The following is a 15,921-nucleotide window of genomic DNA, read 5'->3' as shown; positions in this document are numbered from 1 at the left end:
CTTCCCAGGAGGCTGATGTGACCACACGGTCTTCCCGCCCCTCACCAGCCCATCATGAACCACAACCCCTGGATGCTGCTGTACTTCATCTCGTTCCTGCTCATCGTGGCTTTCTTTGTCCTGAACATGTTTGTGGGAGTGGTGGTGGAGAACTTCCACAAGTGCCGGCAGCACCAGGAGGAGGAGGAAGCCCGGCGCCGGGAGGAGAAGCGGCTACGGAGGCTGGAGAAAAAGAGAAGGAGTAAGGAGAAGCAGATGGCCGGTCGGTAGCCTTTCCACCTCTCTCTGGGTCATGCTTGACCTTGGCCTTGCGACTGCAGGGGGTTGGGAGCTGGGGCTGGGGGCTGGGAGAAGTGCTCCTGGTCCCCCCTCATCTCCTGTCCTCAACAGCATGTCTGCCTTTAGAGCCTGCATGAAGCAGACCAGGTCAGCTCCATGGGGGGAAGGTGCTGTCCCCCCAGGAGGCTTCCTCGGTCTCAGCCTTATACTCCCCAGAGGATGCCAGGTAGAAACTGACACTCAGCATCTCAGTTGTCTCTCAGAGGAGGGACATCCACCCGACCTGACATTACACCTCCCTGTATTGGTGTCCAGTGACTGAAGGATTAGCCTAGGTGCCAACTCAGATCAACACAGGCTTGCCCAGCAAGTATTCTAACCTCTGTATTTTCTCTGTAGCTGCTCAGCCAGGGCTTCCGCTGAGCCTGGAAAGAGTGGGTGGTTGAGAATGAACTTCAGAACTGTGGCCCTTTCCCTTTTTCCAACAAAACTACCTGGCTCCTTGATGGTTAGTGGTTTTCTTGCCAGAGAAGAAAGGCAAGAAAAGCCGGTGTGGTAGTCCAAGTCTTATGACCAGAGAAAGCATTCAGGAAGCAGAAACAGAAGGATCCTAGGTTCAAAGCTAGTCGGGGCTACATAGTGAGTGTGAGGCCAGCTTGGGCTAAACAGTGAGACCCTGTCTCAAAAAGCCAAACAAAGAAAGGAAGGGTGAGAAGGAGAAAAGGAAAGGGCAGGAAAAAAGTCTTCTCTTATCTCTGTAAAGGTTTAAGCTCACAGGAAAGCTAAAGAACCACTCTTTGGCCCAAGACCCCCTCCAGGCCCTCGCTTGTTTCTCCAGCATCCCTTGCACAGGATGGGTGAGGCTTCACGCCTCTCACCGTCATGCTTTGCCACGGACAGGCTGAGACACATGAGAAAGACACAGAGTTGGGAAGGAAGGAAAGCAGCTTCATAGCTGCTTTGTTTCTGGCGGCCTGTGTGCAGGTGCGTGTGCACCTGGCTCCCATTCGGGGCTCCTGTTTGTCTGGTGCTCTGTCATCTCCATGTCTCTTTCAGTCACAGCCCACATCCTTCCACGTGTCTCTGTGTGTGGGTTTCAAAGCCTTTGTGTGTCTCCCTGTGTCTCTCCCTGTTTGGTCTGTGGGTTTCCCTCTTCTCCACCCGCTCACAAACTGTCTGCCTTCCGCCGATCAGATGTGTGCCGCGCTCTGAGTTTCCCTTTGGTGTGTGGAAATGTGAGTACCACCAAATGAGTGAGGGGCTCAGTGCCTCTGCCCCCTTGTGCTCTCAGCTGCATCTTCCGCTGCCTGGGGCAGGTGCTTGGAGATAGGGGAGAGTACGGAGTTGCAGACAAGGATAAGAGTTGGATGAGGCCAGACTTGCTCCAGGAGGATGTGGATGGGGACTCTGGCGCCCAGGTAGCCATGAGCTACCCATCTCTCACATACACCATCACCCTTCAGAGGCCCCCCTCTTCCCAGCTCTGGGTTGGGGTCTGGCCTTGGCTTCCCTATAGATTCTAAAGCTGAGCAGGTACCCTGTCCCCAGGGCCACATTCCCACTTCTGCCCCACCCACCGCACACCCCTTGCAGTGAGCTGCCTCCACAAGGCATCTGCAGATGGATTTTTTGGCAGAAGGCCCTGTGGCCCCTGCCTGACCATCTGGCTCTGCTTCTGGGGTCTGTAGCTGTTCAGGTGCAGCTGAGACCACAGCAGGGTAGGATTGGACGTCTGTTCTGATGAGTCTCCCTGCCCCCTTCCAGTACCTTCCCACCCCTGTGACCCTAGAGAGTTGGCTGAAACACTTGTCTTCTTCAGGTGCCCAAGTCTGGGGTTGGGCATTCAGAACCAATTGCTAGTGCTCGGCATACCCTATTTGTAGGCAGAGTGAGGGTTGGAGCTGAGGGGGAGCGAGCCGCTGAGGGGCCCTGCCCAGCGCACCTGGTCCGGTCAATGACCAATGTCGTGTTTCGTTCTTTTAGATCTAATGTTGGACGATGTAATTGCTTCCGGCAGCTCAGCCAGCGCTGCGTCAGGTACTGCGTCTGGGGTGTGGGTTCATGCGTGTGGGGACATGCTCTTTGCTCCCTCTCCATGGCTCATTGATTCTATCCTCTAGGGGTGAAGGGCTGAGGGCAGAGCCTGCGTCGTTCCCCACCCCCTCCCCCCTCCCCACCCCGTAGGCCCATGTTAAGCTGGATGGAAGTGAGGTGGGCCTGGCCTCTCTGGCTTAACAGTTCTTGGAGGATCCAGGTCTTCTGTAGAGGTCCCAGGATTCTGCACCTCCTCCCTGATCTCCTGTTATTAAGCTTCAAATCTCTGCCTTCTCTTGTCTGAAGGGAAATCTTTGATCCAAGGGAGAGGATGAGAGGAGCAGCGAGGGGAAGGATTTGTTTTAAAAAATGTAGCAATGAATAATTGAACCAACTCATTAATAGTCAAGTAATCACGGTGGCCACATCGTCGCTACAAACACCAGGAATTGGGAACTGAGAGACTGTTAGCTACAAGTTTCTCCCCCCAAAAGCCAGAGGTTTGAGAGCAAGTTGAGTCCTCACCTCCAAAAGCTGTGTGTGTGTCTGGGAAGACATCCCAGTGCCTGCCCCTCACCCTGTGCCCCACTCTGTCTCCTAGTCCCCTTATACTGGTCCCAGATGGAGGCTGGGAGGACCAGAGTCTATGGCAAGGGCTGTGGGGCCTCATTGCATCCCCTGATGTCTCCGCCTGGTGGTCCCCAAGCTGTTTATCCCAGGGTTCCCTTATGGTCTCCTCCCACAGACCCCACAGTTTGGAAAACTGTCTGAAGTGGGGGCGTGTAGATAAGGCTGGCTTTGTTCCACTATTTTTACTAATCAAAGGCACATTTAATTGCTGATCAGAGCTTCTGAGCCGCAGAAGGTCACACACTAAATGATGGTGAAGAGAACTGTTTTGCCATTAAATTAGTCTATGGGGTCTTCACATGAGCAAATGTATGATTTCTTCTAAAGCCTTGAGAAATTTTACTGAGAAAGAAAGGCCCCCACATGGCTGCTTTCTCTGTTGCTGAGGGCTTGGGTTTTCAGCCCGGGAACCACCGATTGTATCATTCCTCACTGCCCAACTCAGGCAGGCACCGTCCTGGGGGAATGGGCTGTGGGGTCTGTGAGGGCTCGGAGACCTACTCAAGGGGCATTCTGAGCCTTGGCAGATCGTCATCTCCTGTTGCCATGGTCCTAAGCTATGGTGTTGGCATGGACTAGCATCCCTCAGGGGGCTCAGGAGTCTCTGGCTGGTTTGTGTCTCTATTGCTAGGATCTCTGTGTCTCTCTGTCGAATTGTTTTCCAAATTTCTGACATGGGAGGGCATGTGGGGAAGGTGGGAGGAAGTGGCCTTTAGCTTAACCCTTCTGAGGCACTGGGCAGCAGATTGGTGTGGAGACTGAAGAATTCATACACTCACCCTTACCCCTAAACACCACCCAGACACAGGGCTGTCCCACTGAGATCCTCCACCCAAAGGACTGTCCTATTAATCAGTGTGCGCAGGCAAGCCATCAAGGCACGCCACACCAAATGCCACAGCGCACACTGGCTATCTCATCCCACACCCCTACCCAGGGCCCTGGCTTGCTCCTGCTGGCACATGTGTTACTCTCTTTGGTTGTAGACACTGACCTGGGCCCTGTAACATCAAATATCCCTCCTCTTAGGGCCTAGGGTTCATCAGGGTCTATACCAGAGCTTGCCAAACTTCAGTGTGAGCAAGACTTACATGGAGAGACAGGACAGGGCTTCCTGGGACTCACCCTAAAGGTCTCCCACAGAGATCTTGGCCCTGAATTTCTAATAGACTCCCAGACGCTCGAGCGCCAGTCTGTCTACCACGGTGACAGGAGTGAAGCCAATTCTCTAGTCTGGGATTTCTGAGAGTCAAAGAGATAAATCCCCCTTCCTACAAAAAACGCTTTCACCCACCCTTCTGCAGAGGCCAGCAGGAAAAGGTGAAAGGGACAAACAAGATGGATTATGGAGACACTAGGCCTAAGCAGGCACTTAGGTCTGAAGGGAAGAGATTGTGACAAGACCAGCCCTGTGACACTCAACCTCCAACACCACCTTCACTTCCTCAGCCACCTCTGGCCTCCATCTCCACTAACCCTCTCTTCTTCCCACCAGGCCAGGACCCACAGCAGCATGGCTTTTGCTGTGGGGGCCTATATCCCTGCTAAAAAGCCTGTTCCCTACCACTGTCCCTGGCAAACCTGCTGCCCTGGCTGTGCCTTGGGCTCCCTGTGACCTCCACTAACTCACTGTGCCTGTTGCTGTCACTCATAGCCTCCTCCAGCTCTCCTCATTTGCTCCTGGACCTCCTTAGGGGCCTGAAGCCCTTCTCCCACTCTCACTCTGAGCTCTACTCTGCCAAAGGCAGCTGAGACTCGTAGGAGGCAGGGAGATCAAGCTGGAGCCTGGGGCCTTGGTTTCTCATTCTGGTGCTGGGCCACTTACTCTCTGGGTCTCTCTGAATGGCAAAGGGGCTGCTGGAGGACAGACCACTCTAGTTGGCTTGGTGCTTTTTTGACATATATTCTAATGGAGGGTTTCCTGAATGCCTGCCAATCAGGGATGGGGGTTCAGGTGGAAGGGTGTTTGGGACCTGTGGCCATGAACAGATACCTTAGTCATTCCCTGCCCCACCCCCCATCTCTGAGTTGCCTGAAGGGTCCCTGGCTGAATGCAGCCCCACCATCACCACCACTCAGACTCCTGAAGCAAGGCTGGAAGGCAGAGATGTTGGTGTTACCTCTGTGTGGCCCTGGTGTGCCTACAATAGCCAGGTTGGGGTAACAGAGGACGAGGGGACTTCTCCCTTCTCTCTTCCCCTCAACATTGTCTCAACTAATAACAGGGCTAATAAGGAGCCGCTTCTTTTAACCTAATTGTATTCAAACATTTTAGTTAATTCTCCATTCATATTTTAGCATAATGGGATCGGGTGTTCTCGGCATTTATGGAGATTAATGCAGAGAAAGAGTTCCGGCTGCTAAAGCAACACAGGGCGACTAGCGCCCTCTGGTTCTCATGGTACTGAAGGAAGGAAGGAAGAAAGGAAGAGGCCCTGGCTGGCCCAGCCACCCTCCACTATCGGGTGTGGATGACCTGTGGTCTCATGGCATCCCCTGCCTCTGGCTTTGCCACTCCCCATATTCTTGGGTGTCAGGAGGGCCGCCGAGCAAAGTCACACTTGGCTGGCCCATCTCTACAAACAAAGAAATGGCCTCATGCACCTCTGAGGTGCACCTGGCCTTTTTGGGTCTGTGCCCCCGGTTATCTACACCTCAAGGCCGATGTGGAGACTGGTTGGGTGGGCTTGCAGAATGGTTTGCAAGCCCAAACCTGCCACTTCTGGTCATGCTTCTTCCTTTGGCTTTTGGTGGGGACTCACCCCCAAGCCACTCCCTGCCTCAGTGTACCTTTCTATGAAGGAATCCTCTGCATGGGAAAAGATAGTTGTATTTGAGCTGGCCTGGGCCCAAAGCTTTCTGCCACCCCTGAGCCAGATGGTTCCTGGAATGGGCCTCAGAGGCTGTAGCCTTTGCTGGCTGGCTTTTGCCAAGACCTCCTTAGAGGGGAAGGGCTGTCTGGGACCTGAGGCTGGCCACGCTTTCCCGGGGTGGGAGGGTCTCTTCTCTCTGTGTGGCTTCCTGTGAGATCAATCTGTTGGCACATTTCCAGATAGCTTGTCCCCACCTTGGCCTTTCTTCAACACTTGGAGGAGGGCCCCCCGAAATCTGCCCCCAGATTTCTCTTGCCTGCTTGGCAGATAACCCGGCACTATGACTTTTCTAAGTGGTCGGCTAATTACAAGAGTAACACTATGCCTGTGACAGATCTCAGACAGCACTTCCAGCCCACCCTGCAGTGTCAGGCCACCCCAATACCCAGGGTAGGCTGGGTACTGCCTCATTAGAAACTGGGTGAGTCTGTGGGTGGCACCCTCCCAGCTTGAGTCTGGGACAGAGCAGAGCCCTGGGCCTTCCCCTCTACCATCCCCACATGAGGCTGTGGGAAGTCCAGGGCATTGTCCTCTGGGGGCCCTGTGGTAGGTCAGCAGGCAGCCAAGATGCCCAATTTCCAATCTCCAGTCCTATCTCAAATCCCAGCTCCGTGTAATCCCTTCAGCGGCTCCAGAGGCTGAGCTTGGAGAAGGCACCACAGTCTTCGCCTCTGTGGCTGGAGCTCCCTCTGAGCCAATTAGGTGACCTTTCATCTTATTGATCCACCTTGCTGCTGAACATGGAATCAAAGGTGTTATAAGGAGCTGGCACAATTTAGAGGCTGCCCTAGGATACGGGCTCACCCAGTATCTAATGTAGGGGAGGGGCTCTGCATGTCCCTATCCTGTTCCCCCCTGACTGCAGGCAGTAGGACAGATGCTTGACTGGGGACAGGCCAAAACAGCCGTCTCCTGCAAAGGGTAGCGGGGTGGGGGCGATTGGGATGCTGGTGACACGCAATGTCGCAATGCAATATCTGCAATATTGTAGAGGCTGGTGGCAGGGAGGAGCTGTGGGTGGAGGGGTGTGGGGGGCAGGGCCTGACATTTGGTCTACTCTCTTTCCTGCCCCACAGAAGCCCAGTGCAAGCCCTACTACTCAGACTACTCACGCTTCAGGCTTCTTGTCCACCACCTGTGTACCAGCCATTATTTGGACCTCTTCATCACTGGTGTCATCGGGCTGAATGTGGTCACTATGGCCATGGAACATTACCAGCAGCCCCAGGTAAGAACAAGTGATGGACCAACAGCCTTGGAAACTCCTCGGATGAGGCAACAACCTGGCCTCTGTGTGCCAGGTAAGTGTTGGGAACACTGCATGGGACCTTGTACCCGCAGCAGTCTCCTTTAGGGTGGGTATGCCCTTGTTTTATAGATGAAGACACTGAGGCTTGGTAGGTCAACTGTCTTGACCAAGATCACATAGCTAGGAAGTCAGAGATCAGAACATTTTTAGTGAGCATCTAGTATGTGTGGCTCTGGGCCTTGGAAAGTGAAAAGGACAGGTGGATGTTTGCCATTCAAGACTTAGACTCTAGTAAAGACTCAGCCCCCAAACACATCTGTTTCCAATCATCCCTCTCCTCTACCTTCCAGCCCTCAGTTTCCCCATCTGTACAGGGAGGAGGTTGAGCTGATACTGTGCAAGCATCTTTCCAGTCTTGGTGCTCTGTGCCTTCTGGCACAGTCTCATGTGTTTCTCACCACTTCTCAAGGAGAAATTAAGTGGAAGTCTGAATTGTCATGGGGTAGTGGCCAGTGGTCGGCCATCAGGGTAGGAAATGGGGAAAGCAGGCTTCCTTAGCTTCATCCTGCTCCCCAGCTCGGGAGGTATGGTGATGGAGGGTGGGGTGCACTTCAGCTTCTGCCTAAGGAGACCCTGCATCTGGCCCCCACCCCTGCCAGATCCTGGACGAGGCTCTGAAGATCTGCAATTACATCTTCACCGTCATCTTCGTCTTGGAGTCAGTTTTCAAACTTGTGGCCTTTGGCTTCCGCCGTTTCTTCCAGGACAGGTAACAGAGGAGAGAGGTCTGGGAGAGCTGAGAGGAAGTAGAGGTGTGTCTCCTAGGGAAATAACCAGAAGGCTTTGAACCTAAAGGCCTATCTTAGCTCTGTGAGTCCAGCTGCCACCCTTGGACTGATGGCGATGGTGGTTAGGGATCCAGTGTTTAAGGCATGGGAGGGATTCGGGGGTCTGACGAGGCAAGGCTAGAGGGCTTTGGCAGCAAGAAATCACTGTGAGCTTGGAGCCAGACCGCCTGGGTTGGATTCGAATCCTAGTTCCATCACGTACTGGCTGAGGACTCTGGGCATGCCTCAGTTCCCCTATCTGTGAAATGTATACTATCATTCTCCATATCAGAGTTGCAATATGGACATAAAGCTCTTAAAGCAGTACCCAGTTCAAAGTAGACATACAAATCTTGAAAACAAACAAAGACAAATGAAGCCAGGTGTCACTCATGCTTGTAGTCTCAGCATTCCGGGAGGCTGAGGCGAGGGGATTGCTATGAGCTTGAGGTCAGCTTGAACAACATAGCAAAATGCCATGCGGGTGTGGGGGCAGCATAATGATTAAAATTAAAAGGCAGAGGCCGTTCCCTGTCCTACTCTTCTGCATTCCCGATTTTCCAGGTGGAACCAGCTGGACCTGGCTATTGTGCTGCTGTCCATCATGGGCATCACACTGGAGGAGATTGAGGTCAATGCTTCGCTGCCCATAAACCCTACCATCATCCGTATCATGAGGGTGCTCCGCATTGCCCGAGGTAGGTCCAGCCGTAGCGCTTGTGTCTGCCTTTCACAGTAATCAGCTTGCAGGGGGAGATGGGAAGAGGCGCTTATGGGGATGGCTTTGGGTTCCCAGGGTCTTTTCCCCAGCCCCTGCCATCGGGGTTTGTCCAGCTCAAGTGGATTGGGGTATGGGTGGACCATCCCACCAGCTACAGCCCAGCTGTGTGAAGGGAGACTTGGAGGGGGCCAGCTCTTGACACTGTCCTGTTCTTCAGTGCTGAAGCTGCTGAAGATGGCTGTGGGCATGCGGGCGCTGCTGGACACCGTGATGCAGGCCCTGCCCCAGGTAGCTGGGAGGTGGGGTGGGCAGAAGGGAAGGGTCCTCCTGGTGGGGAGGAGGTGCCCTCCAAAAGGGCAGGGGCATCAGGGAAGCTGACTGGAGAGCCAGCAGCATCTTTTCCATTTCTTTTCCTCTTCTCCAGGTGGGGAACCTGGGACTTCTCTTCATGTTATTGTTTTTCATCTTTGCAGCTCTGGGCGTGGAGCTCTTTGGAGACCTGGGTGAGTTGAGATTGGGGATGGTGGAGGAGCCAGGGCTGGAGACCGAGGGGGATCATGGGACTGATATGGCTTCTCTCCTTTACTGTCTTCCCCCAGAGTGTGATGAGACGCACCCCTGTGAGGGCTTGGGCCGGCATGCCACCTTTAGGAACTTTGGTATGGCCTTTCTGACCCTCTTCCGAGTCTCCACTGGTGACAACTGGAATGGCATTATGAAGGTGAGAGCACACGAGATGGAGGCCCTTCCCAGGTCACCTAAGGTTATCTGAGAAGATGTATTAGCCACAAATAAAAGTGTGTCCCCTTGTTGCACCTGTCAGAACATTCTGGACTCTCTCTTCTCAGGACTTGCTCTGACTCACTCGCACTTGCCATAGCAGCATCAAACATCCTCCCTCAGCATTCTGATTTTCCATGACAGCTCCATCCTCTGTCTGTCCTTCCCACCCTCTTTTTATTTTTGTTTTTCGGGACAGGGTTTCTCTGTGTAGCTTTGGCGCCTATCCTGGAACTCACTTGGTAGACCAGGGTGGCCTCGAACTCCCAGAGATCCGCCTGTCTCTGCCTCCCGAGTGCTGGGATTAAAGGCGTGCGCCACCAACGCCCTGCCCTTCCCACGCCCTTACCTCTGCCCTTGACACCTCCCACAGGACACCCTCCGAGACTGTGACCAGGAGTCCACCTGCTACAACACAGTCATCTCACCCATCTACTTCGTGTCGTTCGTGCTCACGGCGCAGTTCGTGCTGGTCAACGTGGTCATAGCTGTGCTGATGAAGCACCTGGAAGAAAGCAACAAAGAGGCCAAGGAGGAGGCGGAGCTGGAGGCGGAGCTGGAGCTGGAGATGAAGACGCTCAGCCCGCAGCCCCATTCCCCGCTGGGCAGCCCCTTCCTCTGGCCTGGGGTAGAGGGTGCCAATAGTCCTGGCAGCCCTAAGCCTGGGGCTCCACACACCACAGCCCACATTGGAGCAGCCTCGGGCTTCTCCCTTGAGCACCCCACGGTGAGCAACAGAGCCCCTTCAAAAGGGCCGCGGGGCAGGAGAGGGGCAGGGAGGGCAGGGAGAGCTTACTACCGGTATATAGGAGACCAGGAGGCCCTGGGACTTCTCTTCCATCCTCCTGGCCCTCTTACCTCGATGCGGAGGAACTAGTTGTCACCTGCCCCTTCTCAGAATGGCTACCCACAGTCACTGTATGGTGGCAGACATGCTAGCTCCTCCAGCCTGGTGTGGCTTCCCCTTTGAGGCTTTAAGCTCAAGGCTAAGTTCTCTGTTTCCTTCCTATTTCTTTTTTATCTTTACCCGATTGTCAAACCTCTTTTCTACCCACTCTCTTCCCTTCCTGACTCCCCTCCTATCCTTTCATCTGCTCTTGTCTCTCCCTCTCCCGTATGGACCCTGTTCATTCTCCTCTCCCTCCTCCCCTTCTTCCTACACCTTCTTTTCTCCATGCTCCTCTTTCTCTTCTCTTTGTTGCTGTGTGTGTTGTGTGTGTGTTGTGTGTGTGTGTGTGTGTGTTGTGTGTGTGTGTGTGTGTGTTGTGTGTGTGTGTGTGTGTGTGTGTGTGTGCCTCTGACGCTTTGTGTGGCCTGCCACGTGGGTTTCACTTGCTCTTTCTACCCCCCTCCAATCCCCTGCCCTGACACTTCTCATTGTTGCCCCTCTGATCCCTGTTCCCCTGGCTCTCCGGCTCCCTTTATGGGCTGGTCCTCCCAGGACAGACAGCTGTTTGACACCATCTCCCTGCTGATCCAGGGCTCCCTGGAGGGGGAGCTGAAGCTGATGGACGAGCTGGCAGGCCCAGGGGGCCAGCCCTCTGCCTTCCCTTCCGCCCCCAGCCCGGGCGGCTCCGACCCACAGGTTACTGTGCCCTGTCATGTGCCCATTCCTCTGACCGTGCCAAGCTGTGCCATGCTACGCTGTGCTTCTGGGGTGGCTGGGGGTATTGCCTGCCCACTGGGTATCTAGAGAAAGAGCAACTGTAGGGCCACAGTTGAACACTGCACCTGACAGGAGGCAGGGGGGCGGGGGTGTCATGCTCCAGGCTCTGGAAGGTAGAGAGGCTGAAATTACCCTTTCAGGGGAGGGAAGGATGGAGGATGGGCTTAGAGAGGTTCTTCCTAAGTAAGAATCTAGAAGAGAGAAGAGATGGGACAGTGAGACGTTAGGTGGTAAAGGAGGCTGTGAGGGCCTCTGAGGTGAGTGAAAGTGGCTGTAGGACCCGTGGACTGTTTTAGCCAGTCCGTTTCTTCTGTAGTGTCGAGTACCCATCCCCACTCCTCTGGTGGCCTTGTAAGTACAAAGCCCACTGGACACGATAAGGGCTGTTGTAGGAAGTTTTCTGGCCTGAGGAAATAGAAGTGAATTCTAGGACATAAACATGAAGTAGGCTTGGTTCCCTCACCAAATGCCATCCCTTCCTGCACACCTAGGCTGCTCTTCTGCAGGCCCAGCTTACCCTGATCTGTTGCTTTCTGGATCATTCCAGTCCTGCTCCCCTCCCCTTAGCCCAGTATCCCTTCAAGACCTCTACACCAGGTCAGGGACTATAGACCTACAATGGGCTAAGGAGATGGATGTTTACTCCAGCAGGAGCCTCGTGGCACAAAGCCTGCTGGGAGAAGGGGTAGGCTCCCAGGTTCCTGGGCAACCTTTAGCCTGGTAGAAAACAGTGATTTTCAAATGACCTAAAATGATCAGTGGAAAAAGGAATACAGCCAGTCCCTTTCCCAAGCGCTCCCCCATTCTAAACTAGGCCCACAGGGAAGATGGAGGGAGGAGGGTAGCATAGGACAATGATCAGAGCAGCCCACTCACCCGAACACCATTTACCCCACAATGGTGTTGAAGCTCCTAAGTGAGCCAGCTAGATGATGTGGTGGCCCCTGTGCGCCCCCTTCAGACTAGCTGGGAGAGCACTTCTCAAGACCCACATTGGAGAGGGGGAGCAGGTTGCAGGCAGGCGGAGGAAGGCCCATAAGGGGAGATGCCAGAATCTGGGGGCAGGCCAAGTCCTGCTAGGCTTTTGGAAGCAAAGAGAATAGGCAGAAAACAGCCGTCAGATTGTCGGCATTGTCCCCAGTGTGCCCCCCTCCCCCATGCTGCTCTGTCTGCAGAGAGGAGACAGGGCTTTGCTGGCCTTTCTTCGTTCTTTTTTTGTTTGGTATCATCTTTATGAGAGTGGAAGCCCTCTCCTCCGCTCTCTCTCTCTCTGGGTGGTGGTAGTGTGGGAGGGGGCTGCTAAGATGCCTGGGGTATCTTTAGAATGTGTTTCTGTGTCTCTTGGTCTCTTTGCTTTGCCAGTGTTTGCTCTGTCTCTTTGGTGCCTGCTGCAGACTCTCTGATCAGAGCAGGGGGTTGAAGTGGGAGGTGGGCGGTGCTGTGGGTCTATTGGGCCAGGGGTGGGTGGGGAGCAAAATGGGATACCTTCCTCCCTGCCATGTGGAAAGGGGAAGTGGGGGCTGCGAGTGTGCCTCGTGTGTGTCCTGGTTTCTCATGCCTGCTCATCTCTCTCCTGTCTAGATCCCTCTAGCTGAGATGGAGGCTCTGTCTCTGACGTCAGAGATTGTGTCTGAACCGTCCTGCTCTCTAGCTCTGACGGATGACTCTTTGCCTGATGACACTCACACACTCTTACTTAGTGCCCTGGAGAGCAATGTACATGCACACATCCCTTGCTGCTCCCCCAGCCTGGGCTAGGCTGGCTGCAGGGTTCCAGATCCTCTTCCCACTGTGCCCAGGTTCTGCTCTGAGGCATTCATTCACCTGTGGGCACAAAGTGCCCCAGCCTTTGCTGGCATGCATGAATTCTTCCTTGAATTAGATAGGATAAAAACCAAGGCCCTGTTCGGAGGGTTACGGGGGCATCAGTGGTGACAGGGTTATTCCAGGAATGACAACCCCCAAACACAAGTGGCTTGGGAGCCAGCTTCTGTGTTTGGAGCCCTGTACCAGCCAGCCCTCCCTCCCTGCTCCCCTCCTCTTCCTCTCCCTCACAAGACTCATGTTGTCCTGGGTGAGAGCCCCATCTTTGCTGCTACCACCATGACCTTCCCTCTGGGGGACTGTTCCTGTCTCCTCTCTCTGTCCCTGTGTGTCCTTGTGTTCTGTCCTCAACAAGCTGTGGGGGTTTCTTGGTATTTTGACCTTTCTACCCTTCCTCAGTTTCCCTCTGTCCTTCGACAGTGAGCAGCCCCCTCGTCTTATCATTTGTCCTCTGTTGTGCGAGCGGGGCCAGCTGGGGCAGGATCTTGATCCAAGACTGGGAGGGTCTCTAGAAGTTGTGGCTGGCTGGAAGGAGTGGGTCCTGAGATTGAGAATAGAAGGGAAAGTCTCAGACTATACTCAGCACAGCCATCTTCCACTTTCTGGGACTGTAACCAGCTGAGCCCATGTGGGAGAAGAACCTCACCGCCTTCTTGAGAACTGGGAATGGGTAGTCCAGGGACAGGGGTTCTAAAGGGGGACAGAAACTTTTGGACCAGGCCTTGGAAAGGCCTGATCACTGCCTTTCTTTGAAACAGGTTTCCCAAACCCACTCCCACCTCAAGTCTGTCCTCCGAGGGAGTACTGAGTCCTCAGTACCCAACCAAACCTTGCTACCCACCTCCACCCTCCTGAGTCTCTGTGTGGTGAAAGAACCAGAGATTAGGCTGGGACATGTCCCTTGTGCTCACCTGCTATTTAACCTGCATGAACCTAACTCAGGCCCGTCCCCTGTTGATCCCTGGAGTAACTTTAAGATTCTCTAAGAGGACCACAGGCAGTGCTGGGGGCTGCTCTCTCTTCTCTCATCCCTCCTAGTCCTCCACCACCCCCCAGCCCAGAGGCACACAGGTGATCCTGTGGGTATGCTCTCAGGGTGGGGCCTCTCCACTCCTTTCTCCCTGTATGTAGAAATTCCTCGTATGTCTTCCCTCCTACCATCCTCATGCCTATCACCTTGGCCTAAGAGGGTGCTGAGGGAGGTGTGGGTAGGTGGGGGGAGGACTGTGGGTCTGGTGGGGGGGGCTCAGTTCCTGCTGTCTAGCTTTTCCTCAGTCATCAAACCCAACTGCATGCTCTTCACCCCATCCTCCGATCCTTTTGCAGATGGTACCCCACCCTGAGGAGGCGCCAGTCCCCCTGGGACCAGACCTGCTGACAGTGAGGAAGTCTGGTGTCAGCCGGACACACTCTCTGCCCAATGACAGCTACATGTGTCGCAATGGGAGCACTGCTGAGAGATCCCTAGGACACAGGGGCTGGGGGCTCCCCAAAGCCCAGTCAGGTACCAAGGCTGGGGCAAACCAGCTCAGCTTACACAGGGAGACCTGACCTTGCCTTGCCTAAGACCAACAAAAGACGTGTTTCTTGTTTTGAGGAAACCCTAAGCGAAGGGGAAGTACCCAAACTGGAAGAAGTAGCTTTCATCCCAGGGCAGTGAGGGGTAGAGGCCCTGATGGGGAGGAAGGTTGAAAGGGATGCCTCCCAGACTCCTCTCTACTCACCCCTCCATGCCCCTTCCTCACAGGTTCCATCTTGTCTGTTCACTCCCAACCAGCAGACACCAGCTGCATCCTACAGCTGCCCAAAGATGCACCCTATCTGCTCCAGCCTCATGGAGCCCCCACCTGGGGCGCCATCCCTAAACTACCCCCACCAGGCCGCTCCCCTCTGGCTCAGAGGCCACTCAGGCGCCAGGTGAGCAAGTATGGAGGGCTGGCCCTAGGCCCTGGGGGAGGGGTCTCTATTGGAATCCCTATGCTGTTGGTAATGACTAGAGTTGACACTTTTCATTCTTCCAGTAAAAGTGTACTGTGTGCCGATGATACAGCAGCTCTAGGTACTAGGGACATGGTACTGGGTAAAGCAGAAGTGGCTGGAGTTTGCCTTCCACCCCATGCACATACCTTGTTTGACTGGTTGTTACCATGGCAACAGACATCCTGTGAATGTGGTACCCAGGTACCAAGGCTCCCCCAATCCCAGGCCCAGAGTTTCCCTCAATTCTTCACACTTTGGGCTAAACTCAGGGATATAAGGCAGGTTTAAGTATCTGTACTTTTGACCAACCCAGGGATCCACTTTTTGTGAGCCAGAAGAGTGGCTAAGCCTCACCACGTGAGGCTTGCGTGCCTTGTGTTGGTGTCTGTGGCTCCTGAGCACAGATATATGACTGCTGCTCAGTCTCATGCTCTTGGGCAGCAGGCATGGTCCCCTCATCCTGCACCCACTCACCCAGCAGCTTCCTGCTACTAGGTACTGAGACACAGTTCCTGCTCTCTGAGCTCAGTCTAAGAATGGAGGCACACATGTCCCCAGAACACTGCAGCCGCAGGTTATAGCTGCAAGGTGCTTGTGTGGGTTGTAGCAGGGAATCCAGAAGAGACAAGGGTTAGTTTTACTTGAAGTGGATTACCAGGCACTCATCACAGAAAACCCGTGCTCAGAAGAGTGAGGGACACTTGTTGGGAAGGAATTCGAGGCCAAGGGAATTGTTGCCTTGCTCTCCCTAAAGGCTAGAGACACAAAATGGCCCAGCTAAGGAAGCAGAGTTCTTTCTGGCCTCCCAGGGCCCAAAAACTGCAGAGCTCCTCTTGCAGGATTTGAGGAACTGGAGCACGGAGGACAGAAGAAAGGGTTGTTGGTTGAAGTTGGGGGGAGGTATGGACCATGGATCTCAGAGGGCTCATGGCCCCCTTCTCTCAACAAGAGAAGTTAATAGGGTGGTCCTGGAGCTTCACAGGGCTCTGGAACACCCAGCCTGACAGAATAAAAGGCAATCCATGTTGGAAAGGAAATCCCTGGCCTGAGCCCTGCAC

At 54.3% G+C, this 15,921-nt stretch overlaps 1 protein-coding gene across 10 annotated transcripts in view; it reads left to right on the top strand.

The window, feature by feature from the left end:
* Positions 1–15,921, top strand: part of Cacna1g (calcium voltage-gated channel subunit alpha1 G) — a 65,150-nt gene that overhangs the window by 48,181 nt on the left and 1,048 nt on the right. For 2 of the 10 annotated variants that reach the window (XM_035447196.1, XM_027424344.2), the window contains exons 24-35: positions 49–262; positions 2,263–2,316; positions 6,893–7,044; positions 7,725–7,834; positions 8,457–8,590; positions 8,831–8,901; positions 9,038–9,116; positions 9,213–9,334; positions 9,767–10,120; positions 10,835–10,978; positions 14,210–14,387; positions 14,631–14,800. In XM_035447196.1, coding sequence (XP_035303087.1) covers positions 49–262; positions 2,263–2,316; positions 6,893–7,044; positions 7,725–7,834; positions 8,457–8,590; positions 8,831–8,901; positions 9,038–9,116; positions 9,213–9,334; positions 9,767–10,120; positions 10,835–10,978; positions 14,210–14,387; positions 14,631–14,800 — 1,782 coding nt within the window. Of the gene's footprint in view, positions 1–48; positions 263–2,262; positions 2,317–6,892; positions 7,045–7,724; positions 7,835–8,456; positions 8,591–8,830; positions 8,902–9,037; positions 9,117–9,212; positions 9,335–9,766; positions 10,121–10,834; positions 10,979–12,640; positions 12,776–14,209; positions 14,388–14,630; positions 14,801–15,921 lie in introns of all 10 variants that reach the window. The other 8 variants (XM_027424356.2, XM_027424354.2, XM_035447198.1 and 5 more) reach the window with 7 other exon arrangements.

Source organism: Cricetulus griseus, chromosome 7 (assembly GCF_003668045.3).
Source record: "Cricetulus griseus strain 17A/GY chromosome 7, alternate assembly CriGri-PICRH-1.0, whole genome shotgun sequence".
Classification (NCBI taxonomy): domain Eukaryota; kingdom Metazoa; phylum Chordata; class Mammalia; order Rodentia; family Cricetidae; genus Cricetulus; species Cricetulus griseus.
Note: the sequence above shows the minus strand (reverse complement) of the source record. Positions and strands in the feature narration are given on the sequence as shown.